At 43.5% G+C, this 27,897-nt stretch overlaps 1 protein-coding gene across 1 annotated transcript; it reads right to left on the bottom strand.

Annotated features, from left to right (window-relative positions):
* CCL28 (C-C motif chemokine ligand 28) lies at positions 1-27,332 on the bottom strand (the record flags this gene model as incomplete). The annotated part of the gene is made up of 3 exons (XM_080933742.1): positions 1-220; positions 4,580-4,706; positions 27,269-27,332. 3 exons carry the CDS (start codon positions 27,330-27,332, stop codon positions 1-3), a joined length of 411 nt encoding a protein of 136 aa, XP_080789868.1.
* Positions 27,333-27,897: the final 565 nt, after the last annotated feature.

Raw genomic sequence — 27,897 nt, 5'->3', positions numbered from 1 at the left:
CTAACGAGGGGCTTTGTGGCCATGTGTTCCGTGTGTTCTGCGTGTTCCTTGTTTTCCATGCTTTTTTGGGTCGTGCCCTTTCCTGTCCTTTTGGCTGTCTTGTTTCTTTCTGGGGCAGAGGTTTTCTTTGCCATTCTTCTTTACCTTTGAGGTTCTCATCCACTGCTTCAAAGTCTGATTGTTCGGGCTGATGCAGATTCTTCTACGTTTAACATGAAGGCTGCAGAGAAATGGAAAAAAAACAAATCTTCACCAAGTTTACAAACATAAACCAGGTGCGGTGACACACACCTTTAATCCTAACACTGCGGAGGCAGAGGCAGGTGGATCACTAAACCCAGGCTAGACTGATCTACAGTTACTTCCAGGATAGCCAAGGCTAGCTCCATAGAGAAGTCCTGCTTGGAACAACAAAACCAAACGAATTACAAATATACAAAAGAACTAGTAACCCCCACTTCTTGTACATTGCATTCATAGTAACTTCAAACTGAACACCAAGAGGACACCTCCTTACTTTATAGACATTGTTCCCATTGTCTTCAGGTGTCAGCAGAAAGTATTAAACTGAGGACAAGGGAAAGGGAAGATAGTGAAGAGGAAGAGGAAGGGAAGGAAGAGAAGGAAAAAAAGAGAAACAGAGGAAGAAAAGAAAGCCAATAACAGACCCAAGTAAAATAATTTGCTTCCATCTTTAAACTTCTTCTAATAAAACCAATTCATCCTCTCTGCCCATCCCGGGCATCCTTGTCTGGACCCCCTCAGCTGCAGAGCATCTTTCTTCCCTGTGCATCGGGTTCTGCCTCAGCTGGTCCTTAATTTCCCCTGCCTTTTGTTCTAGTCATTGATTTATTTCTCCCACTAAAGTGACATTACATCTCAAGGGATCAATAATCTAGATATAATTTTGGAAAGGCCTTATGTATAGTAGGAGCTCACTAACTCATTACGGATATGAAGTCAATTTTGGCCAATAGAAAAATCTACTAAGATATTTTGGTGTCCAGTAAAACTTATTACTAATGACTAAATTACAATTCGGAATTTGTTCCAATTTTTCTGTGGGGTAGCACTCAAAAATTGGGGTAACTAGAAGACTCTCTTGTTATAAAAAATAGGTGACTTTTCACCCTCCTTCAGGCGCCAGGCAGATCTGATAAAATATGGATAAAATATGGCAAATCTTGCTGTATCTACATGTATAATGTAGCCGTGTCCTTATAAATGGAAACCCTCGAGCAAGTGTGATATTCACAGGGAGACGAAGGAAGAGGCTACCATTTCTCCTAAGAGAAATCATTATGAGACAATGTGTGGAATCAGCAGGGGAGGAGAACGTGGAAGGTGTGGGTAGGCTTTAGCCAGTCTATGGAGGAAAACCAGTTCTAAAGGAACGGGCATCCTGATAGCAAACAGCACATTCTCTAAGCCTTGCACACGGAGACAGCTTGGGAACTAGCGCTGACTCAGCAGCCCGTTGCTTTGTTCTTGTGGGCGAAAACCTGCCTGTAGCAGCGCTGAACTGGGAGAAAAAAAATTACAGCTTCTTCCTACACCCCCAAAAGAAAGAAACACAGGCATGCAAAGAAGCCACAGGAGGCAGTAGCTAAAGAAACAGGTAACCATGTGTAGCCTGTCTTCTGGTCAGCCCGGTAAGGCACAGCTTTGGTTGCCACTCTATGAAGGGGCTTCGAATCCTTAGGTGCAGAACGGGCTGAACCTCAGCTGCATCCTATTGCTCTTTTATTTGTGATTAGAAGAGGAGGCAACTCAGAAAGGAGGTAGCATCCCCCACTCTCCCGCAGATACCCCCAGTTTCCTAATCCCTATCGGGCACCTCACTGAATTTCTAGAACAGAAACCAGGGAGACCTCCTGATTCTTACCCAGGGAGGGTACTTACAAGTAGTCCCAAAAGCATGGCATGGTGGCACATGCCTTTAATCCTAGCACTTAAGAGGCAACGGCAGGGGGATCTCTGTGAGTTCAAGGCCAGTGTGGTCCAGGACAGCCAGGGTTATGTAGAGAGACATTGTCCCTGCTCTCCTGCTGTGAAAACTATACCTGGGTCCATTCCCTAAAGTTTATTTCTCCCTCCTTTCCCCAGAACAGCATCTCAAATTTATTTCTGAGAAGTTCTAACCTCCTGAATGACTTCATTGAGGAAAACAACAACAGATTTGTCTATCAGAGAGATAATCAGCCCCTGCCAAGGAAAACAGCTTTCTACTGTATTTCTGGACGCTCCTTAATGAAGTCACTGTGGAGGGGAGTAAACAGGCAAACTGCTGTCTCGGAGATCGAAAAAGCACAGGGATCATTCAGAGAAACAAAGGCTTTATTTCCAGGCAGAAAATGGAAGGGAAGAGTCTAGTAAGCTCATGGACCTTTGAGTTCTATTAATTGACATCAGTTGTAGCTTTTATGATGCTTGTGAGTTACTCTTGTAATACAAGCAATGTTTTCTGTATCTTAAACATTGACCTCAAATCGCACAGCTTTTATGTGCCGTCATGGTGAAATACTACATTTGGGGTGCAGATATGCTCCGGGGTGATCTCCAGTGGGCCGCACCTTCTAGAGTTTATCAGACCTCCCAGAACAAGCAGCACTAGCTGCAGATCAGTGGTTCCGTAATAAGCCAGTAGGAGACCCATTATATCCAAACTATGATACAGAGATTTTCCACAAGTTAGGAACTTGAAGTACCCCTTAGAAGAAGGGGTACCTTTATAGCACGTGCCCTGGACTTCCAGCCACAGATTACACTGGTTCCCAATGACTAAACCATCCACACTGATGCTTCCAAGGTGGTGTGTAAACTGAGTGGATATTGAGAGGGTTCTCTACCTCTCCGCCCTCTGTCCCACTAGAGACCTTCAAGATGTCTAATAAAACCCATGGAGCAGACCTTCTCCCAGGGAACATGTTTACATAACATAAAAATGTCAAGGAATTGATGGCCCCCTAATCTGAAGGTTGTCTGTCAATGCATCGCGTATGAACTCTTGCTCTGCCGTTTTAAGAATCCTTTGTCTTGGATAAGGGTTTCTCAACTTCTGTAGCGAGTGGGTGTCTCTGAAGAGATGCAGACGAATCCTCAACATTCATTGTCTCATCCTTCTAATAATAAAATAGCAATAACCAGGCGTATGACACACTCTAACCACTACATTTCCACTTTCTCTTGAAAACAAGTGTGTGTGTGTGTGTGTGTGTGTGTGTGTGTGTGTGTGTGTGTGTCTATGTATGTATGTAATTGTAGAAGTGATTCAAACTGCCAGATAATAGAAATGTATTCTATGGGCCAGTAGAACGCAAGTGGATAAAAAGTCTCTGAGAGACTGCAGAAGACCAGAGACCACTGAGTTTCTGCTGTAGCCTCAGTTCATGGTTTCTTGGTGCATAATCATTGTCTAATAAATATTTGTCAAATCTGTTATGAGAACAAAGGTTCCTGGGTGTCCCGGGAGCTTGGACGTAAGTAGTGGTGTATCTCGTATTCCAATATTTTATATTCCAAAGGAAAGAATGCCAAATGGCTCATTAGCATCACCCAGATGTATAAGCAATGTAAAACTCAGCACACAAGGGACATAACTCACATCTAATATAACAGTTTAAAAGGATAAGACTTGTCTTTGTTGAGATAAACTATCATCACTATGTGACCCAGGCTGATGTTGAACTGGTGATCCATTTGCCTTACCCTCCTGAGTGCTAGGATTCCAAGCATTGTCACCATACCTGACCGTGGTAAGACATGTTTTGGTGAGCTTCACTCTCTCTTTTCAATGACCATGGAAGATGTAGATGTTCTTAAGCAAGAGAGCTGCATGCCACCCGGTTTCTGCCATCTGCTAGCAATACTGTAGCAGATGAACTGTGTGATATGTTTTGTTTTTTTTGAGATTGGGTGTCTCTGTGTATCCCTAGCTCTGAAAACCAGGCTGGCCTTGAACTCACAGAGATCTGCCACTGTGATAAAAGTCATGTGCCACCGCTGCCCCTCTGAGCTTTGTAACCTTACCCACCGGCTTTTCTGCATGACAGGAAAATAAATTCTGCTTTCCTCTTATGTTGTTGTTGGCCTCCGGTCCCTGGGGGTGCAGTGGAAGGGCTAGGAGGACCAGGAGGCTTACCATGAACCAACACTCTAGAATCTAAAGCAGATGAGAACAACTGTAATTAGATCACCTGCAGTCCTTGTAGATTCCTGTTGAATTCAGAGAGTAAAAGTCTGAGCAAAGTTACAGTTCAGCGCTGTGACATATGACAGTGTCATTTCTGATTGCTCTTTCACAATAAAGTTACCAATGAGTTCTGGTGACTGAGGACATGTCACCCCAAAACAGCACTGTCGGGTGGCTGAAGGGTGAGATTAGAACTCAGGGCATTCCTGCACAGAGAGCTTGTGTGTTTGCTCCAGGTAGCCCGGTGCTCAAAGGACAGAAGTGTTGCTCTTCCTGCACTTGTTTGAATGATGTGTACGTTGTGTGTCAGATAAAGCATCCTCAGGAGTGTTAGCCAAGGGGATAATCAGCATTTGGTTTTCCATGTCCTTGCTGAGAGACACTCACATGACAGCGGCCAGGTCACAGTCCCCGTCAGCTCTCTGGATGCTGCACGAACTCACTCTTTCCAGAAGTCTTCTGGAGACGTGGTGAGAAACTTCAGTGCAACAGCTGGAGGCCATGGGAAGTATGGCTACAAGAAAGGGAAGAGCTTACATCACCATCTGCTTACATCACTGTCTGCTTACATCACTGTCTGCTTACATCACCGTCTGCTTACATCACCGTCTGCTTACATCACTGTCTACAGAATACCAGCTGGTCCTCCTCTTCAGGGTTCCAGACAAACTGATTGTAAATCTATCAAGCAAGTATTTCTCAAGCTTTCTCAAGTGTAGACAAGGACAGGACTCGCCTCTACCTTCTAGAACATAAGCTGCATTATGAGAGAAAATTTGAGTCTGGGCGAAATGACAAAAGAGGTGAAAGATAGAAAAAGCTGCACCAGTGATGCTGACAGGGATGTGCATGGAGGATGGGGGTCAGTGATGCTGACAGGAATGTGCATGGAGGATGGGGGTCAGTGATGCTGACAGGGATGTGCATGGAAGATGGGGGTCAGTGATGCTGACAGGGATGTGCATGGAGGATGGAAAGGGTCAGTGATGCTGACAGGGATGTGCATGGAGGATGGAAAGGGTCAGTGATGCTGACAGGGATGTGAATGGAGGATGGAAAGGGTCAGTGATGCTGACAGGGATGTGCATGGAGGATGGGGGTCAGTGATGCTGACAGGGATGTGCATGGAAGATGGGGGTCAGTGATGCTGACAGGGATGTGCATGGAGGATGGAAAGGGTCAGTGATGCTGACAGGGATGTGCATGGAGGATGGAAAGGGTCAGTGATGCTGACAGGGATGTGAATGGAGGATGGAAAGGGTCAGTGATGCTGACAGGGATGTGCATGGAGGATGGGGGTCAGTGATGCTGACAGGGATGTGCATGGAGGATGGGGGTCAGTGATGCTGACAGGGATGTGCATGGAGGATGGGGGTCAGTGATGCTGACAGGGATGTGCATGGAGGATGGAAAGGGTCAGTGATGCTGACAGGGATGTGCATGGAGGATGGAAAGGGTTCTGTCAACGGTGTCCCATGCAGTTCATTTTGAAAAAGAGCAGCTTTATGGGCTTCAGGTGAAGGCTTGACACTTTCTGTTAGAAGGACTTGGCTTGCCCAGCAAATGTGAGCTCACCAGTTGGGTCTCCAGCACCATCAAAACAAGAAGCATGGTGGCACACACCTGCAATCCCAGCATTTTGAAACCAGGTCAGCCTGGGCTACATAGCGATATTATGTCTAAAAAACAAAACAAAACAAAAAAATCCAAGACCAAAGCACATGACACATTTGGGGTGCCTTTTCTGAACCGAGTAGCTGGGCAAAGACAGTGTTGACAAATACGATTCAGGAAATACTGAGCCAGCATCACTAAATCCTCAAATGATAGTCTAAGAAGGCGTATCTTTTGTGAAAAGGAGGTCACTATTTGATAAGGATTGAGAGAATCCATCTTTTAGCAAAACAAAGATGTATTAATTGGTGGGTGGTGACTTATGCTGTTGACATATGAGTTTATACTGTCAAGATATGAAAATGTGTTCCTCATATTAAAATCGATACAAATTCTAACTTGCAGTACACCATCCATCTCACCAGCTGGATAGGGAACACAAAGAACCGTTAGAAATCACAGTGATCAGGGGTACAGGTGGTGGCCCCAAATCGAGACAGAAGTGAGCTGGATAAATGGATCAACAGTTAGCAGGAACCTGCGGACCTCTCCACAGTGACTCTCAAAGTAGGAGAAGCAGCTGCCTTTGGGATAAAGGAAGATCTGGGTGTCCATGTCTAACCCACGTGAAAGTACCAGGCCTACCTGAAGCTCTGGGGGAGAAAAGCAACTTACCATGAAAGTTAAAATCTCGTATGACTAATTTGTTACCATTAATTTACTTGTTTACTCATTGATCGATCATTAAATACTTTTATTTTTAGCACTTAGACCATTCCCACCGTAAGTTTAGTTATGGGAGGTACAAAAACAAGTGAAATGGTACACCCTACACTCAAGGTTGTGCAGTAAAAGCAATTAGGAGCCTAGTTTTTAGGATACTATCCCACTGGCTCAAGTAATTAACTAAGCTTCTAGGAGATGGTTCTCTTCCCGCCCCCATGAAGGCTTAAGGGATCAAACAAGAAAACAGATAAATGCGAGGAGATTCAACAAAACACACTTGAGTAGCTTTTGAGCTAAGAAAGAAATAATGATGGAAACAAAACAAAAAAAAAAAAACTCAAGATAAAATAATACAACAAACCTTACTTTGTTTTTTTTTTAAAGCTTGTCTCAATAAGCAGCAGCAGTAAAAGAGAAAGACCTGAAAGAACTTGCCCAAAATGCCCACCAGTAGTTAAGTAGGCAGTAGGACATCACCAGGTGCAGTAAAGGATGTGCCAGATACAGGTACACTCACAGACACCAATGTCTGCCATGCAGAGAAAAGCACAAGACCTTCAAGAAAGCCCATTTGTATCTTGTTCTACTAATGGAGAGGCCCACAAGGCCCCACCCCTCCCAGAGTCAGCTAACGGTTGCTGGGGGAAGGAAAAACACTTTTTCCAGTGGGGTAGACACTAGTAAGGTGCTCATTCTTCTATAAAGAACCTCACCGCGTCATAACCAAGCACGAGGAAAACATACCATGAGGGAAGGACAGGAAAGCAAAGGGGGTTCTGACTTGGATGAGGATGAAGAGCAGCAGAGGTGAAAGGTGATAGGAATGCATGTAATCAAATACATGTCATAATGAAACACGTCACAATATGTAATGAACACATGCAAGAGACTGGGAAGGAATAAAAGTTACAATTTAATGTATTCTTTATATACAAATAGGCTATACAAAGTATCCCCACATGTATGCTAATCATATATCTGTGTAAGTCTATTTACAAAAAAGTCCTCAAAAAATGTACAACATGCATTCTAGCTAATAATTGTGTTTGAACTATAACTGTTCAAGTGATACAAAGCATCATTGTTCTTCTCAGATCCACTTCTCAAAGAAGAAGACAGTCATTTCCCAGAGTAACCATCACGCCCCAGGATCTTCCTTTATTCCGGTCATCTATGTCTACTCAGAGGTTTTCATTTTGCTAGGCACATGGCTGTGCATAGAGTCAACCAGATCTAGAAGTAGAAAAACTATTTGTCCAGAAAATATTTTTTCAAGTGGCTGCCATGTGACAAACTCTCAATTTGAAATATTTGACCTTACAATGCCCAACAGTCCAATGGGAGGCTGGCAGATGATCAAGTTACTATAACCTACTAAATGGATATTGGGCAGGGGGCGTCGCTCATTGGTAAAAACCTTGCCTAGTATTAGAAAATTCTGGTTTCCGTCCCTTGGGGGCGGGGACAAAGTAAGTGCTCAGTGAGAGATGTTGGAAATGTTATGGGATCGTAGCTGAAAGGGACCATGCACACACTACAGAACCCAGTTTGTGTGGAATGCCCGGAATAGGCAAATCTCCGAGATGAAAAGTGGGTTTGTGGTTGCCAGAGGCAGTGGGGAGGAAATGGGATGGTTGCTAACAGGAACAGGATTTCCTTTCAGGAGATAAAACATGCTATAATTAAAACGATGAAGGGTTCACCAATGCGGTTATATTAAAAATCCCTGAGTCGCATTTTAGAATTATGAATGTTGGTGTGTAGACACTAATTATAGTTATGTTTATTAATACGCCGATTTCCTAAAGATCACTTGTTCTCTAACTGCTTATTCTCCCAGTCAGACTCTTAATATCCCAAATTACAATACTGAGCGTCTGTCTCACTGTATGTGCTAGGGTTCGACTGGAGTATCCTCACACATTCATGTATCGAACAGTCGGTCCCTAGACAATGACATTATTTTGGAAGGTGATGAAAATTTTAGGAGAGGGGACCTAGCTGAAGAAAGTGGGCTATTGAGGGCATCCTATCCTTTCTACTTCCTGTGTGCCAAGAGGTGAGTGGCTCTGCCATGTGGGCCCACTGCAGACTTGCTTGGCCTTGGCACAGGCCCAGAATCAACAGAGCCAAGGACTACAGACTGAGACTTCAGAAACTGTTGAACGAAATGACCAGGTTTTCCTTTTAAGTTGTGTTTCTCAAGTATTTGTCACAGGAGTGGTAAAGCAACTTGATTATAAGACTTTACGGAACTCCCAGGGCGGAGCCACGAAGGGCTGCTAACTTCACAACACTAGTCAGTCCCAAGCCACTCCAAGTCGTGACCTGTGCCCTTTAGAAGCATGGGAATGAGGAGTCGCAAGAAAACCTGTGAGTTGAGGAATATGAGTTACCCAAAGGCTGACATCAACTCAACAGTCTTAAATTGGAAAGGCATCAGGGACCAAGATGTGTTTCATAAAACTGAAATGCACTACTCATAAAATGAAGTTCATCTGGAGACTACTTGATCTGTGAGATTAACTAATTAAAAGGCCATAAGCAGCTCAGTATTTAGTATATGTTGGAAGTTATGTCCAGTGATGTCTTGACATGGTCCAAAATACAAAAGACCAGAAATAACCCTGAAGAGGCGCATGGGAAGTTGGGTGATGAGAAATGAACAGAATTGAGTGGATGAGGGCAGTGTCAAGATTCTGTTGGATGACAATGCCCCCTAGAGGTTGTGCAAGGTCCTGCCAGAATTTCAAAACAAACACAAAAACACACTCCACTGCTTTCTCTGACTTCAGTCACAACTCCAGAATTTTACGTAAGAGAGATTTAGAGGTATCAAGTAGGCTGAAGAAGAGAATTATGTTTGAAACTTCTAGTAGAAAACATAGAAGGAAAATGTCAACATCAAGACACAGGTATAGGCAGTGAGTTGCTGAATATTGCTCCAGCAGCTCAGGGAATTATAGCAAGGATTGAAAGACTGGATTGCATCAAATTAATAAGCTTCTGCACAGTCAAAGAAAAATACTGGAGAGACAGATCTCTCAGATTCAGAACAACTCTTTGCCAGCTATTCACAGAGTTTCCAGAATGTATACAGAACTGAAAGAAACCAAACATTAAAAAAAAAAAAAAAGAAAAAAAAAGAAAAAGAAAAATAAAAGAATAAAACCCATTAACAAATGGGCAAATGAACTCAATAGACACTTTCCTGATTGGGAAAAAAAAACAAATTTAAAATAAATGGGAGCAATTTTCAGCATCTTTAGTGGTACGATTAGATTATGTCTTATGGCAGTCAGAGTGAGAATCATCAAAAAGAAAACGCATAACCAAATCAAAGCCAAAAAAAATGATACAAAGAAAAGGGACTTTGATACATTGTCATTGATTCCAGTTTAGTACAACCACTGTAAAAATAGTAATCCAGGTTTCTCAAAAATAAAAAATGGAACCACCCTGTGATCCAGCTATAACATTCCTGGGTATGTGCCCAAAGGAACTGCAGTCAGCATACCACAGAAATACTCAGCACACCCATATTTATTGTCGAACTATTTGCTACACCCAGGTTATGGAAGCTGCCCACGTAGCGATGAATGGAAATGTCTCCTACTGGCTCAGGTATTTGGACACTTGGTGCCCAGTGGGTGGCGCTGTTTAGTGGAGGTTGTGGAGAAAAATGACGTGACCATAAAAAGGGCCTGCTAAGATTGCTCAGTGGGTAAAGTGGCTGTCACCCTGATGACCTAAGCCTGGTCTCTGGGAACCACGTGTCGACAGGAGAGAACTCCCTTCTGAAAGTTGTTTTCCCACCTCCACATTCGTCTCCCTTTGCATCTGTGGACCCACCCATCCTCCCATACAAAAGATACATGTGATCAGATTTAAAAAGATAATAAAGGGGTCTACCAGGAATGTGGATGGAGAGGTGAGGAGAAAGTAAAAATGCTAATAGAGGGGTTGGATCAATGGAAGCACAGTAGGTACATGTGTGAAAATGTAATAAAATCCATGATTTTGTACAATTAATACATGCTAATGAAAGATAGAATTACATGTTAAGTATTCTGCAATTACTTTGCTTTTATTTAGATGACACTTACTTTGTAGAGAGAGCTGATGATTAGGGAGGGTATATCTTCCCCTAAAGACTATACTTGATGCCACCACTGTCTGAGGCCACATGTCACGGGACAAACATTATCAGTCATAGAAACACAGATCTGTCTGATGTGGTTAGGATTCCTCTGAAGGGAAATAGACAGAAAACATAAACACAAGAGAAGTCTGGCAGAGTGAGCTTGTAAAGTCGTACACGTGTGCAGTCTAAGGCGTGAACTAGCCAAAGGCTGCGATCTAAAGTCCTGCTCCAGCTGATCTGCCCCAGCTTCACCCACAAGCGATCCGACAGGTGCCAGTTTGAGTTGGGAAGGACATGGCGTAACAGATCCAGGAGAGGATTCTCTTTTAAAAGTGATGTGTGAGACCTTCCTGCTGACAGGAGAAGCAAACACTTGGGTTCGCCCTGGGATGGAAGTTAACAACCAATGGGCAATAAGTGACTCGTTTACCAGCCCAACAGAGTATCTTGTGTGGGGCAGAAATCAAATAGGGACTACTTCTAAAGCAAAAAACACTCAAGGCTTTTTACACCGAGGAAGAACAGTAGGCTACTCAGTGGATGGAGAAGTCTGGGGTAAATGCTCGGAAAGAATAGCAGCAGGCTACCCCACGGAAGTGGATGGTTGAAGACTTTAGGCTTACCCTACTTTGGTGCCATCACATGTAAAGAAGTGTAGAGGGCTAACCACAACACACACACACACACACACACACACACAGAGAGAGAGAGAGAGAGAGAGAGAGAGAGAGAGAGAGACGCACAAACACACGCACACATACACACTCATATAGCTGCAACCAAATTCTATCAGTTGCAATCCATTTCCATGTCCACTTCCAGTCTTGTTTGGAAGCAGTCGCTTCCAGTACATCATTATTGCAAGCAAGGTTGCAATGAACACCGCTGAAAACAGGGCAGGAAGAGTGACATAGTATCCCCTGAGTCAAAGGACCAGGAAATTATGGCTTTGGGGTTTGGACCATCCAGGATCTTAGAAAGACCATGAGCTGTACTTGGCTTGCTCTTCTGTATGTCTCCCTGGAGCTGCATCAGAATATCAGTTCTCAAACTGTAACCTGCATCAGAATCATTTGGAGTTTTCTTAAGCCAGAGGCTACTGTTAAGTAGTTGGGACCTGAGCATGTGCAGTCCCAACAAGTTCCCTGGAGAGGCTAATACTATTGCTACCAAAAAAAACACCTAAAGGACCACAGAACAGACGTGTGTTGAATTGTTGGGTTGTAGGATGCGTCCATCTTTGCCTGTACTTGACCATGCTAATAACTCTGTAGTGACTGTGCCTACTCGCACTTACTTGTGGACAGAGCTATACCTTTGACATCATCAATGTTTCATAATGTTGCCTTGAAACTTTGCTCAGACTGAGGTGTAGCCCAGTGGAAAAGCAGTCTTAGCAGGCTCCATTCCTTGGCAATTTTAAAATGTGACTTAATTTATATTCCCATATAAATTAAACATTCTTATTTGCCCTTTGAATTGCCAAGTACTAATTTAACAAGTTTTTAAATAAAACCCCCCAGAACTTGAATTATTTTGAATACTGTTCTGATTAGGTTAGTTTTTTTTTAATCAACTTTATTTTAAAAAACAGAGATAAATGAAGAGGTTTTAAAAAGCATTTTTGCATAAAACTATATGAATATATTTTTAGTACTTGATTTTTTTTAAGGTTTGATAGTATGCATTGAAATCTTACTAGTTACAATGAGCATAAAGTGCAAAGCTCTGAATACCCAAGAAACAACTCACAGACCATATGAAGCTCAAAAAAAAAAAAAAAAAAAAAAAAAAAAAAAAAAAAAAGGCCAAAAAGTGGAAGCCTCACTCCTTCTTAGGAAAAAAAAGTGTATAGCACCCTCTCAGAGTGGGGTACACCTAGACCTTAAATCGTTAATAATTCAAGAGCTAAGAATGTAGCCTTGTGGCTATTCTTGGTATTTAAAAATCATTATGTTTAATCTTTACACACCAAGAAAAGTTTGACTATTTCCATGTTACGTTAGGTTACTTTTTAATGGCAACTTAAATTCCAACTGAAAAGTGACCTCAATCAGACTGTCCTGTTGGCATGACCGTGGGACATTTTCTTGACTGCTATTTGATGTTGGAGGGACCAGGCCACTGTGGTGGTACCATCCCAAGGCAGGCTGTTCTGGGAAATATAAGAGCCAGCTCAGCGGAATTCAGTGAGTGACCCAGAAAGCAGGGACCTTCTGGTTTTTGCTTCTCCCTTGAGTTCCTGATTTGATTTCCCTCAGTAATGGACTGAAACCTAGAACTGTAAGCCGTGTAGACTCTTTCCTCTCCCAGCCTTTGGTCAGACTGATCTATCACATTACAGAAACAGAAAAAGCAAACTGGGACAGATACTGATATTTTCTCAGCAGTTAAAAACATTTTCCCCACAAGAGCTTTATAAGTTTTTCTTTATTGTTTGCTATTTGTGTATTACTTTGAAGATCCTGTCATAATCAAAAATATTTTTCTTGAAATCATTTTTATAATGATTATAATACACAGCATTTATTACATGTGTATTATAATCCAGTTCTTTTCTTTTTAAAAAAAAAAAAACATGGCTACCTATTGTCTCAGAGCTGTCAATAAATTAATGTTTGTAATGTCTGTAGTTAATTTGCAAAGAGCTAAGAAACCCTTTGATCGAATTTGTGTCTTTACATTTATAACACTATAACAACATGTATGCTGGTGTGTGTGTGTGTGTGTGTGTGTGTGTGTGTGTGTGTGTGTATCCTTTTCTTTTAGAGGGGAAGGGTCTTACTCTGTAGCCCAGATTGACCTAAATTTCATGGGAAAAAAAACACAGCTGTTCAAACTGCAAACTCTGCATCTCTTCAGACCTCTGGCTCCTTTCAGCTATGCTAATTGCAGCACGTTTCTTTTTCCTAGGCTGATTTTATTCCCTGTTAGCAGCTTTCCTCAGCAGATATCCCATGACTTTAGCATCTCTAACCTCTTCGAGTCTCCAAGGCAATATAGGCTCCGCCCTCACAGCCTCACACAATGGCCTCTCTGGACCTTCATACAGGGACACCCCTGACCCATTCCGGACACAGTGGCTTTCCTTAGTCATAGGGAGAAATTCCACCCTTGATTCTAAAATCAAAACTACATGGCTGAAGCTGTCAAGTTCCGGTGCTGAGGCTGGAACATAAGCCCCCACCCCCTTGCTCAATTACATCTTCACCAGCTTTCTGTTTTCCATGGTTTTCTTCACTACCTAAGCCTGGTTGTCCTGAAACTTGCGCTGTGGACCAGGCTAACTTGTATGCCTCTGTCTCCTGAGTGCTGGGATTGAAGGCATGCACCACCATGCCTAAACCTAAGCTTTTCTTCAATTGCTCACCACAAGATCATTATAAGAATGGTCACTATGCCTCAAGATCTGTATTAAAGGCATGTGTTGATCCACATTGAAAACCTGTGTTATCCTACCTCAAGATTTACACCAAAAGCCTGTGTCTTCCAGTCTTAAGATCTGGATCAAAGGCATGTTGTTTTCCTGCCTCAGGATCTGGATCACAGGTGTGCCCTCCATTTCTGGATTGTAGTTCTTCCAGATCTAGTCAATTTGACAACTAAGAATAGCCATCGCAATCCATCCCTTGTCTACTTGACACACTATCTCCTTATGTCTAAATAAAAACAATAATCAAGTCACAATAACACCCAATACGATAGAACTATTCCTCCTACAACCTCATAACACATAAACAACAACCAGGTCATAGTAACACCTAACATAACTATCATACAACCACAAATGCGCAGTAAATTTAGAATATGTGCCAATGTCCCATGTTCAAAATCCTTTTCACAAGATGGGATCTTACCCTGAGGTCACTACTCCTCCAATTTTATTTAATGTCTTTAATCTGTTTATCTCCTTGAACACAAGATTTAGCTCCATTCCATTTTCTGGTGTCCCTTTAGTCCTTGAACCATATATTTTGTGCTTTTGTTTTCTTTCTCAGCTTGCTACATTTGATCAAAATGCTCTTCATAAGAGCGAACCACAGGCCAGAGTCTATGCTAGGCTGTTTTGAGAGTTCTTTTGTTGATGCAATTAATCTAAATCTCTTCACCTGAGCACTTCAGCCAGACTCATAGCCACATTCTTCAACAAAATATCACAAGAACAATCTCTAGGTAAGATACTTACATTCTTCAAATCACTCTCATTACCACCACTCCAAGTTCCTACTATGATGACCCATTAAGCATCTGTGAAAACAGTTCGCTGCTTTCCTAGCCCGAAGTCCCCAAATCCACATTCCTCCAAACAAAAGCATAGCCAGGCCTATCACAGCAATACCCCAGACCCTGGTACCAACTTCTGTCTTAGGGTTTTCTTGCTGTAAAGAGATATCATGACCGAAGCAACTCTTATAAAGGCAAGCATTTAATTGGGGATGGCTTACAGTTTCAGAGGTTTAATCCATTGTCATCTTGGCAGGAAGCATGGCAGTATGCTGCCAGACATAGTGCTGGAGGAGCTGAGAGTTCTACATCTTAATCCAAGGGCAGACAGGAGGAGACTGTGTCCCACAGTGGGCAGACCTTGAGCATAGGAGACCCCAATGTCCTTTCCCCACAGTGCCACACTTCCTCCAATAGGACCACACCTATTCCAGCCAGGCCATACCTCCGAATAGTGCCATTCACTATGGGCCAATCATTCAAACACATGAATCTATGGAGGGGCAAACCCATTTAAATCACCACAGAGGGAAACTCAGTTGAGAAAATGCCCCATATGATCTAGGTATAAGGTATTTTCTTAATTAGTGATTAATGTGGGAGGGTGTAGCCAATCATGGGTGATCCTGGGTTCTATAAAAATGTAGGCCAAGCAAGTCATGATGAGCAAGTCAGTAAGCAGCACCCCTCAGTGGCCTTTGCATCAGCTCCTGCCTCCAGGATCCTGCAGTGAGTTTCTATCCTCACTGCTTTTGATAAAGAATTGTTTGTTATACGGAGGAAATAAACCCTTTCCTCCCCAGGTTGGTTTTGGTCATGGTGTTTCATCACAGCGATAGTAACCCTAAGACATGCATCAATTCTACATTCTCACCTAAGGTGGTTTTTTTTTTTTTTTTTTTTTTTTAACTGAATCTTGATTCCTAATACAATAATCTCTCCGTGAGCTTTATTCTTCTTACCCTCCTTGGTATTTCATTCTTTATGTACATTTTAGGCTCATCTTGTCTTGGGCCTATTTATAGGCTTCTAATAGGCTTTATTCTATTCTGAATGCTCCTGCTTTAAAAATAGGGTCTTACTATGTAGCCCAGGCTGATCTCGAAAAAGTTCAAGGGAAGTTCTTAATTCTCTTGCCTCAGTCTCCTGAGGGCATGTGTCACGCCCTTGGCTTGAATAGGGCTTGAAAATATACCTATAAAAATAATTAGTTTTACATATAAGAAGACAACATATGAGCTACAAGGAACCAGAAGTAAAGTGATCTCAAGTTCATTGCCAGTCTGAGCTGTGCAGTGACATACACACACACACACACACACACACACACACACGCACACACACGCACACTTTCCCTACTTAACCTGCTACTCTGCTAGCTGCCTGGAACAGTACTTGGACCATGTAAGATTAATACACAATCTTTAAGTTAATATGACTTATTTTCCCCCTTGTGCAACTGGAATAATTATACTTGGTCATAATTTATTTGTGTCATTCACGTTTTTGTGTGTTTTGTTATTTGAAATTGTATTTGTGCTCATAAATTAGTTAATACCTTTATTGACTAATATTGTTCTTGGGACACTTGAATATCAAGGTTATTTTTATGTCAGTGTTGCACTAGACAGCTTTCTCTGGTTTTTCATTAAATTCTTTAGAAAAGAATTCGTATAAGAATTATTTGTTTCTTCAGTTTTTGGTAAAATCTCCAAAAACACTGGGGCTTGTGTCTGAAGGAAAGATGCTTAACTCCGATTTATTTTAAAATTATCATATATATTATATAATTATGGGTTTTTAAATTTTAAATCATTCACTGAAGGGCTGTGGCTCAGTGGTAGGTCCCTTGCCTGGCTATGTTCAGTCTCCAGTATTGTTTCCAAAACAACAACAACAACAAAAAACTTGCTGATATTTGCAAAGAAAGTGTGCTTCTTTCCCACAATCTAAAATTGATTATTACAAAGTTTCAGTTATCTTACTGTGTTTGTACGTATTATAATGTATAATTAATAAATTGTTTTACGATTACATGCTTTTTGAAGATACAATCCTTATTCAAATTAATAAACATTTACAACCTTGATTTGCTTAGATACTAAAAACTCATGGCGCTTTTATTTAAAATACACCCAACGAGAAGAAAAGTAGAGGTCTCATGAACCTGGAACAATTAGGTTGGAGGAAACCAGAAGGCACGACTTGGCGACGCTTTATGGCTGTCGTGCTGGCTTCACCTCGGTCGTGCTGCTCAGGTTGGTGGCGGGCCGCCCTGAGTATGTAGCTGGAGGCGCCGGCGGGGGATGCCAACGGCTGTCGCCGGAAACCAGCGGAGAGGACAGTCGGCGTCACTAGAAACAGTGTCGCTCGTTACTCTGGGGACACCCAGCACTCCTGCGGACCCTCCGGGGCGCAACCAGCTCGTGCTTCCTAGCGGGGGGTGGGGTGGGGGGACCCGAGCAAGGCGGCCCCAGGGCGACCCAGGGGTGGCTCGAAAGTAGTGGCGGCGCGCACGCGCACTCCCAGGCCGTCGCTCTATATCATGCAGGACCCAAACACGGTTGCTACCCCATAGTGAATCTGTAGGGAGGTGTCGTGTCGTGGTTTTCCCCTCGCAGTTTTTTTCACTTCTGAAATAAATCAGTGGGAATTGTATAGTGCACAAATACACAAGTGCACTCCTGGTGCGAAGTCGGGAGCTTGGTGCAGAAATTTTAGGTGAGCCAGGGAAACATTGGTCATATGGTCTACGGTCATATTTAAGTGTCTTTTTTTTTTTAAAGCGGGATTTTTTTTTTTTTTTTTACACATGTCAGTAAAAACAGAATCGAACATTTCTCTGCCTGCATTCCTCTCGCCTTCCTCATCAGGTATGTGCCCTGGGTATATTCTTGTATTCCTCTCTCCATCCCATTGCGTTATGTTTTATATTATTAACATTGCCACACTAACCTTCTTTTGTTCAGTATTTGTTTAAAAAAATTTGTTTAATTTACCTTAGTGTCATTTAAAGGAAGGGTACTGGGGGTTGAATGTACCCACCTGAACATGCTACGCAGACTGTGTTGGGATTCTATAAACCCCACCTCTCAGTTACCCAGCAGTAGCCAGGTATGTTCGCCCCAGTGACCTGACACCATAAAAGGGGCTGCTTGACCCCTCCTCTCTCGCCTCCTGGCTCTCTTGCCTCTCTTGTTCTCCCACCCCACCCTTCCTCTTTTCTTTCCCTTCCCCCTCTCCTCCACGTGTTCATGGCCCGCCTCTACTCCTCTATTCCTCTCTCTCTCTCTCTGCCTCTACCACCCTCTTAACTCTCCCATGACCTGAATAAACTCTATTCTGTACTATACTGTCGTATCTGGTCCCTCAGGGGGAAGGGATTCTCAACATGCCCCCCCCCCAGAGGCATCTCCCTTGCCCCCAGGCCTCGATGCACCTCCTTGGGCCATATGCCCCCCACTCTCTTCATCCTTCTCCTAACACACTGCACTTGGGAACCACACCCAGCCTTCTATCCTAAATTTTATTTTTAGTTTTTTAAAGTCTGGGTCTCACACTGTAGCCACACCAGGCCTGGAACTCACTGTTTACTCCAGGCTGGTTGCTAACTCATTGGATCCGCTTGCCTTTGTCTCCTAGCTGTTGGGATTAAAGGTGTACATTTAACGTCATCCTTTTCTGTGCTTTATAAATTCCAGTCTGGTGGGTTGGTAAATTCTGTACGTCTCCTTTGTTGTCTCCGGAGCTGCAGCAACACACCTGGAAGCGTGATTAAGATGCAGCTTGATGCCCGTAGTTCCAGCATTTGCAAATGTGATGTCAATGTGATGGAATCCTATGACCAGAAGTGGCTCGGGAATGAAAGGGTTAATTTTGGCTTATAATTCTCAGGTCACAATCACTGAAGGAAGGCAGGGCAGGAACTCAAGGCAGGAATGGATGTAGAGGCCATGGAGGACCATTGCTTACTGACTTGTCATGGCTCACTCAGCCTTCTCTTATGTATCCCAGGACTATCTGCCCAGGGTGACGCTATCCACCGTGGACAGAACCCCGGCACAGCAATCACTGAGGAAAAATGTCCTACAGACACTGTGATGGAGGCATTTTCCCACGTCTCCTCTTCCTAGTTGGACCTGACTTAGTTGAAAAAACCCTAACCAACAAAAAGAGCAAAGACAGGATCAGAGTTAAAAACCGGCTTCATTTTTCTTGCAGTAGGTGGGAACTAACAGAGATCCACAGCTGGATAAGATGCAGGCAGAGTTTAGAACACCCAGTCCTAAATGGGATGTCTTCAGACTCCTCAAGGCTTAGGGGTCTGTACGGAAGAGGAAGAAGAAAGACTGTAAAAGCCAAAGACTATGGGTGACTCCAAGGAAACAGTGTCTTCCGGATAACAGGACTGGTGCATGTGTGAAATCACAGAGACTGTGGCCACAGGAACTGGACCTGCACAGGTTCAAGCCACACAGGGCAGAGGCTGGGAAGTGGACATAGGCTTCCAGTCCTAACCAGGAAGCTATCTTCAACTGATACTGTTAAAGGAGAAAGTAGTTTTCTCCAGTGAGGCTTTGATGGGTATATTAGCCACACTTTAGGGTAAGACTCAGCCCAGGAGTAACTGACCAACACAAGGAACTCAAATTGCTTTCCATTGTGTGTGTGTGTGTGTGTGTGTGTGTGTGTGTGTGTGTGTGTGTGTGTGTGGCGGGGGGTGGGGGGGATGGTTGCTTTTTTGCTTTAAGAACGAGAGGGGACTCCATGTTTTATATATACTTTATGATCATTGTAAATAGTAAGATTTCAATGCATACTATCACACCTTTAAAAAATTCAAGTATTGACAAAATATATTCATGTAGTTTTATGCTAAAATGCTTTTAATAATCTGTACATGTATCTCTGATTTTTTAAATAAAGTTGTAAGTAAAAAAGGATGAGAGGAGGGCTAGAGAGATGTTCAGTGGTTAAAAACATTGACTGCTCTTCCAGAGGTCCTGAGTCCCAGCAACCACGTGTTGGCTCACAACCATCTATAATGGGATCTGATGCCCTCTTTTGGTGTGTCTGAAGACAGCTACAGTGTATTTATATATAGTAAATCTTTAAAAACAATGAGAAGACCATAAAATTGTGTGTAGGGATGTGGGGAGGATCTGGGAGGAAGGAGAAAACCATGCCCAAAATATATTGTATGACAAAAAAAAATCATTTCAATAAAGAAAGAAAGCCAGCTTCAACTCGGTAGTGAGTTTGAGGCTACCTAGTGCTACAAGAGACCTAAAGGAACAAAGCAAAAGAAAGTAAAAGTCAGCCTGATTTGAGGAGTCTCGTCTTTTAACAAGATAAAATAGATTGCCAAATACTGTGCAATGGAATTATTTAAATTTTAATATAATTTCAATTTTCTTACAAATAAAAGTTGTTTTTGTTTCGTTTTGTTTTTGTAAAAGAAAACTGCAGTGTGAGCTGGGCATGTGCCACACACCTGCACTCTCAGTGTGAGGTAGGCGTGCACTACTCACTTATACTCAGTGTGAGCTGGGCATGTGCCACACACCTACACTCTCAGCCCTGGAGGCTAAGACAGGAGACTCTGAGTTCAAGGCTAGCCTGGAGTACACAGTGAAACTCCAGCTCAATAAATAAAAGTGGTCTACAGATGGGATGTGGAGACAAGAGGAGAATTGGGAGTTCAAAGCCATCCTTGACTACATAGCTAGTCAAGGCTGGACCGTGCTACTTGAGACCCTGTCTGAAAAAGCAGGGAGTTGGGAAGAGAAACGAAAAAAGTTTAAAAAGCATATCACAGGAACCAGTAAAAATCAATAAAAATGTGTGTGCCATTGTCAGGAAAAGCACAGCATCAACAAAGAATATGGAAGATGTACTAAATTGCTTCAGTGTCTCAAGTCTAAGGGTCAGTTAATAAACAGTGTTGAGAATGTGATTGGCATGCTGGTTAATATTTAATATAGGCATAATGTTTTGTACGGTGTGTAAAGTTTACCCTTGGGTTATTCAAATGCTGCCCTCATACCTTGTTTTAATCCAGACACTGGATTATAATTCTAGTACCAAGAATCTCCTGTCTCAAGTGTGTGTAAACAGTTCTTACCATTTATTCTCTGCTTGTCAATAAATCCTGAGCGCCCAATGGCTGGGCAGAATAGAGAATGGGGTGGGACTTTTGCTATTGAGAGGAGGAGAGAAAAAGAGCAGATGCACCAAGAGGATGGAGGGATTGAAGCCATGAAAAGAGTCTGAAGAGCCAGATCAATAATAATATGCAAGTATCATGGGATGGAGCTGGGAGCTAGTTAGATTAGCATAAGAGTAAGGATAGCTCAGTTAATTTACTCAGCCTTTGAGGTGCAGTTTTAAATAAGCCTTGGTTTCTCCATGCAGCTATTGGGGACTAACATAAGGTAAAGAAATACAGCCGCTGGATTAATTCACTGATATTAAGAATAATTCAGGGCTGGAGAGATAGCTCAGTGGTTAAGAGCACTGACTGCTCTTCCAGAGGTCCTGAGTTCAATTCCCAGCAACCACATGGTGGCTCACAACCATCTGTAATGGGATCTGGTGCCATTTCTGGTGTGTCTCAAGACAGCTACAGTGTACTCATATTAAATACATACATACATACATAAAATTATTAAATTTTTAAAAAGAATAATTCATTAACAATTTAGTGTCACCATAAAACAACCTACAGTTCACCTGGGAAGAGGAAATCTCAAAGGAAGGGTTATTTACATCAGACTGACCTGGTGAAGCCAGGTCTGTGAGAGATTGTCTCGAATGATGATTGGTGGAAGAGGGCCCAGCCCACTGTGGGTGACATCATCCCTAAGCTTGTGACCCTGTGCTGTGTAAAACTAGCTGAACCTGAGCCAGTGGGTGATTGGATAAAACAGTATTCCTCCATAGTTTTAGTTTCCAAATTCCTGTCTTGAATTCCAGCCTGACCTCCCTCGGTGGGAGGCTGGGACCTGGAATATAAAAGGAAAGAAACCATTGCCTTCACCAAGCCGCTTTCAGTCAGAGTGTTATCACACCAAAAGAATCAACCGAGGACAGTAAGTTAGAAACATATGTGCCCATCTAACTAATGGACCTAATCGTAGTAGGGCCTTGCCACAGAGGATGCTCACTACTGTTACTGAGTTACAATGGGCCCAGGGTTACAAGGCCCAAATCCTCTCCCACCTTCCTTTGGAACCATGAAATACTTGGAAGAAGAAAGGGGGTGGGAGGTTTCCTTTGCCCAGTGTCAAGATGTGGCACTTACAGAATAAACTCTAGAGAGTGGAAGGGGCTTGAATTATTTTGTGTCTTCAAAGAGGGGCCAGTGAGATGGCTCAGTGAGTGAATAGCTTGCCACCAAGCCTGGCAACCCGAGTTCAATCCCCAGAACCCAAATTAAGGTGGGAGGAAAACGATCCACCCCACAGAGTCAACCCCGACCTCTGCGTGCACATCACAGCACCGGAAGCTGAGTGCTGACTCTGCCAACACCATAAATGTCATCTCATTTAATCACGAGTCTAAGCGGGAGGAATACTGTTTTATAGAAAAGAATGAGTTTGGAGAGGTTCAGCAGTTCCCCCTGGGTCTTGCAGTTGGGGTTCTTAGTCTTGGGATGTAAAGCTCACACAATCCTAGCATGCCAACACTTCTCCAGCTGGGTTCCACAGACCTCCAGGAAAGTTTGACAGGCACTCTCCCGGGATCTGTGAACTCCAGAGATTCAACATGTCACTTCAGGGACCCTTTATTCTCCCAGAAGACTGACGGACATTTGAAGCTGGCTTCCTGGTAATGCCAGTGAGGTTAGCAGGTGCACTAACCCACCATTGTCTCAGAAAAGAGGGGACTGAACATCACAATGCACTGACAGTAAGGGCGGCCAGGCTACTGTCCACTCAGAAATGGGTGAGGTGAATGCACTTGCCACTCTAGTGGCAGGACAGGCATCAGAGCCACACTCAAGTCACCTCTGCCAGGGGAGAAGGACAATTCACGGTAGTGATCTGACTTCCAGTCAACGTTACTAATGGTCAACATGTTGAAATCATCTGGGCTTTGTGGTTGTGTTTAAATGTTGAGCATCTTGGCATTGCCATGGAAGTGGTTTGTACACTGTACAATACACGGGGTAAGGGTAAGATAGTTTAGAACTCAGTGCTGACGACAACAAGAGGCTTATCTTCAGAGGAGTCCGTACAGTTCTCACACTGCAAAAGGCTGCTATTCTGTCACACTGTGTCCTTAACATGTTCTAAAAACACCCTGATGATCTAGGACTGAGGAATACACAAATATGTTTTAACCTCAGGGCACGCCCAATAAGAACTTGAAGGGCAGCAAGCTAGCAGGCCCATATGTCTGACCTGTCGGGAACCACAGCTGATGAAATGGAAGAGCTTTGCAAACACAAGTATATTTTCGTAATTCCTTCTACAAGCGATTCGCTAAGGTTGGCATTTTGTTTTAAGCATCAAGTATGTAACAAGTGTCTGTGTGATTCAGGAAGCATCCTGACAGCTGTGAGAAAGCAGGCTTCACCCGTGGATGAAACTACATCTCATAGCCCACATCTTTTGCGTACAAATGCAACCCAAATCAAAGGGCAGTTAGAACAGTGAAATGGGCACTTGCTGCTGAGGTTGACCTGAGTTTAAGCCCCAGGACTCACATGGTAGATGGACAGAACTGAGTTCCCTAAACTTTTTTCTGATCTCCACGTGGTTCCATGGTGACCTCTGTTAAACATAGATTCAGATGTAATAAATATTTTAAAACACAGTTAAGCAAACCTAACCCTAGATTGTGGAATTAAGTAATCTGTCTCATGGTCATGGATGGCAGACATGCTCAAGGACCCATAGTGAGTTCTCGAAGCCAGCCACATCGACAGACAAAGTCCAAGGTTTGGTTATGGATAAAGTCACCTGCTTTCTGATTAATTTGGAACACTTTGGGAGTGCCAGTTCTTGAAGCATCACATGCAAATAATAATCTGAAATGCCATCAAGATAATGGAACAGCATTGTCCCTAAAAGAACAAAATGTGTTTCCTAGTTTCAAACTGGCACTGGCCACTTCCTTGTGCCTTCCTTCAGTCTGCTGCAACTGCCAAGGCCACCAGTCATTCTGTCTGCCCTGCCATGGCTTTTCCTTGATCAGTTTGGCTTCACGCCCACCCCCACCCCGTTTGGATCCAGAAGCACTTAGTACGTCCACAGGACACCCCCCTGCAATGGAAATGTACTGAAGAAGAATTAGCTTCGGGCCCTCTTCCTCCATAGCTGTTCTTGGCTCAACCTCCATGAATTTTAACTCAGCATCACTTAGGATATTATTATACTTTTATTTTATTATGACTGTGATAATTATTATTTGGGTTTTTCAAGTCAGGGTTTCTTTGTGTAGTTCTGGCTGTCCTGAAAGTAGCTCTGTAGACTACACTGTCCTCAAACCCACAGAGATCCACCTGCCTCTGCATGTGCCTCCTGGGTGAACCCTCGATTAAAGGAGTGAACCCTCTCCACCTGGCTAATTTTAGATTTTTAAAAAACTAGTTTACGTGTGTTTGCTTGTGTTGTGTGTGCGTGACCCATGTGCGTACAGTGCTGGAAGAGGTCAGAAGAGGGTAGCAGATCCCTGCAGCTGGAGTTACAGACAGTTCAGACAGCTGTAAGATGCCAAGTAGATGCTGGAAATGGAATCCAGTTCTCTCTCTGCAAGAGCTACTGGCCCATCTATCCACTCCACCACACACACACACACACACACACACACACACACACATGCACACACACACACACAGACACACACACACAGGTACACACGCAGACACACGAACACAGATACATACATACATACACACACAGATACACACGCAGACACACGAACACAGAAACATACAAACACATAGACACACACAGAGAGACACACAGAGACATACACACACAGACACACACATAGAGACAGACACACACAGACATGCACACACGCACACAAGCATCACTTATTTTAAATAGCAGAAGGTCCTGCTCAACCACACAGTGGCAGTCCCAGCTCCGTCACCACTAGATGTACTTTTCAACCACCTCAGATGTTTAGATGTTTGCCTCTTACTTCTCTCTAGCAGGACTCATCCCCTGTGAGGGTTGGTGCTGCAAACCAGAGCCTCTCTCATTCTCTCCCCCACTGAACCCGCCCTTTCCTTCTCCTGTAGGAGAAACAGCTGGAAACAGGGAAGGAAGGACTCTCCTTTCTTTCAAAACACTGTATAAAAAACTTATTTGGTAGAGTTGTAGACATTGGGTGTCAAATGTGAACCAGTCCATTTGAAAGGCTCTCAAAGTCCTGCAAGTACAATCATGAATTTCTCTGAAGAGATATTACAAAAATAAGATGAAAAGCTTCCTTTCTTGTTAAAATAGATTGGTAGCAATGGGAAGGGCCAGATTTTCTTCTCCTGATTCACTTAAACCCAGCACCTTGGCAGACTGTATCAAAACCCTTGAGCAAATGCTGACAAGAGGCACACACTTAACAAAATGCAGACAGCTCCAGGGGAGAGAGAGAAGCTCATGTGTTGCCACCAGCTGTGGCTAGGGTAAAGAACCACTGTGGCCATGTCTGATGTTTTTTCTGTGTAGGGGCTTGAACCCCGGGTCACGTGGGTGGTAGACACGTTCTCTGAGCTCCACCATTAGCCATCAACTTTGACCTCAAAGGGAAGATGTAAATGTGTGTGTGTGTGTGTGTGTGTGTAAAGGTGTGATTGTGAAATTTGATTTGAAAGGTTGGCTTGTGTATTTAAGAGTCATACCAGACAAACTTTATATCCCAGCTGCTTTCCGTCTGATTAGGTTGCAGCTTAAGCACAGCCTGGGAAAGACATATCATCCACGACTTCCCATATGCTGAGGGCATCTTCCTCTTTTTAATCCTTTAGGGAATTGATAGTCTGCAATCTATCTTTAGGAAGGCATTCCGTTTAAACTTTCTATGGCCAGTGTTTGAGTCATAGTTCATCAGTGTACACATTCCATTCATTAGTTAAGTGCTAGCAAGCCTGTGGTGGCTCATACCTGTAATCCAAGCATTTACCCCGAAGCATGAGTTTGAGGCTAGTCCAGGGTACATCGTGTGTTCTAGGCCATCAGGGTCAAGATTTTAGGACATTTTTGTGGTTCCTCGGAGATGAGGTCAGAGAGGAAGGAGAGACTGTCACAGGTATTTTGCTACAGGGCTGGGGATGAGACTGGGGGCGTTGGGACTGAGGGACAGATGAAGATCTGCAGTCGGCCTATGTGCTTCTCTGGAGGAGTGGGCTTTGCTTTAGCTGGGAGTTTCCTGCTGAAGCTAGGACAAAGCAACCAATGGTGGGAGGGAGGTTCCGAAGGGAAGATCAGTGGGATCTGCAGGGATGGGGACGGGCAGGTTGGAAGAGCTGCAGCAGGTGCTGGGTGGCAGAGGTGGGATGAGATGAGGTACTGGGTCTGGAGCCTAGTGAGACTGGAGTTGGGTGGTAGAGGAGGGTTTCTTAAATGTAGTCCTGAATGCTACAGGAGTAGGGTTGCTTTCGATCCAAGTGCAGTTATGATCTTCACATATTCGCTACAAGTGCACAAGCTAAATTCTCTTCAGTACACTTTGTATGGCTTGATCCCCTTGATCATGCTTCCCCCTTTAATTTGTATGGCTTGATCCCCTTGATCATGCTTTCCCAATTTAATTTAATTGATTTTTTAGATCAGCTAGACTGAAGTTCGGTACCCACAAGGCTGATGACTGCCTTGTGACAGCTTGCCTGCCAACACTTTTTTTCCTTTAGAGTAAAAAATGCATGTGTGTGCACACGCACGCATACACATGTGCACACACATGTAACATGCAAACCCATATGTGCACGCACATGTGCATGCAGATACATACACACACATACATGCACACACGCACGCGGGCACGCATACACAGAAACACACACTCAAGAACACACACATGCACTTGTTAAGAAAGTTTAGCTGTTTAAGGAGTTTAATGGAGGACAGTGGCTCTGCCCCAGCGTCGAACTGGGGAAAGCTAGTATTCTGTGAGCAGAAAGTTACACCCGAATGGATGGGTTTACCAGACAGCCGAACAGTATTCCAGGGTAATGGGTTTCCTTCTGAGAAACTCCCGATCTTGAACCTATGCTGTTTGCCAAGTGATCGGAGAGCAATGGAAAAGTCTTACCCAAGAAAGATAGAAGTTCCTTCCAGCTCACTCCTTCCAGCCCCAACTTAGGAGGTATCCCCTCTTCCACTGGAGCCACAGGTGAGGAGGTGCTCCTGACTCACCTTCTGAGGTTCGAAAAGCCACACACACAGCCACAGCCATGAGGGTAAGCCCTGCTTGCTGCATTCCTGCCTGACCCGCTGTGCGTCTGGCAATGACTCAGGTGAGGCTGTGGGATCAGGAAGTAAATCTAAAGGTGTCCTTGAGTCCCGAGAAACAGTATAAGTAGACCAGGTAACCCCGCCCTGGGAGGCTCTTACCTTTCTTTCTTAACGCCAGGTTCCGGGCTGGCAGTTAATTCCAGCCTGCTGAGTGCTCACATTGCCAGACTGGAGAGCATCTCTGGCCACACGCCCCTGCTAGCTCCTTAGGAGTTGGGAGTATTCATAAAAACCTTTTGGAAACCATTAAAAAAAAATCTAGCAGTCAATATGAACACATCTGCCAACCTCCATCTACCCTCCAGAGTTCTAGGGCAGAAGCATCTTTTGAATTTCGTAGTAGCTTCACGGATGATTGTGATAGGCATGTCTGTTGAGAATAATGCTAATTTTTTTTTTTTTTTTTTAGGGATTTGAGAAAGGGAGTTTTGGGTGACAAGGGTGATAAGAGAACATTCAAGTCTGGCTTGGTGTGCGGTCAGATTTTTGGAAAGGCTCGGGGAAGGGTGAGGGACAGGACAGAGAAGGAG

This window comes from Micromys minutus, assembly GCF_963924665.1.
Source record: "Micromys minutus genome assembly, chromosome: 20".
Taxonomy (NCBI): domain Eukaryota; kingdom Metazoa; phylum Chordata; class Mammalia; order Rodentia; family Muridae; genus Micromys; species Micromys minutus.
The sequence above is the reverse complement of the archived record's forward strand: the minus strand, read 5'-3'. Positions and strand labels throughout refer to the sequence as shown.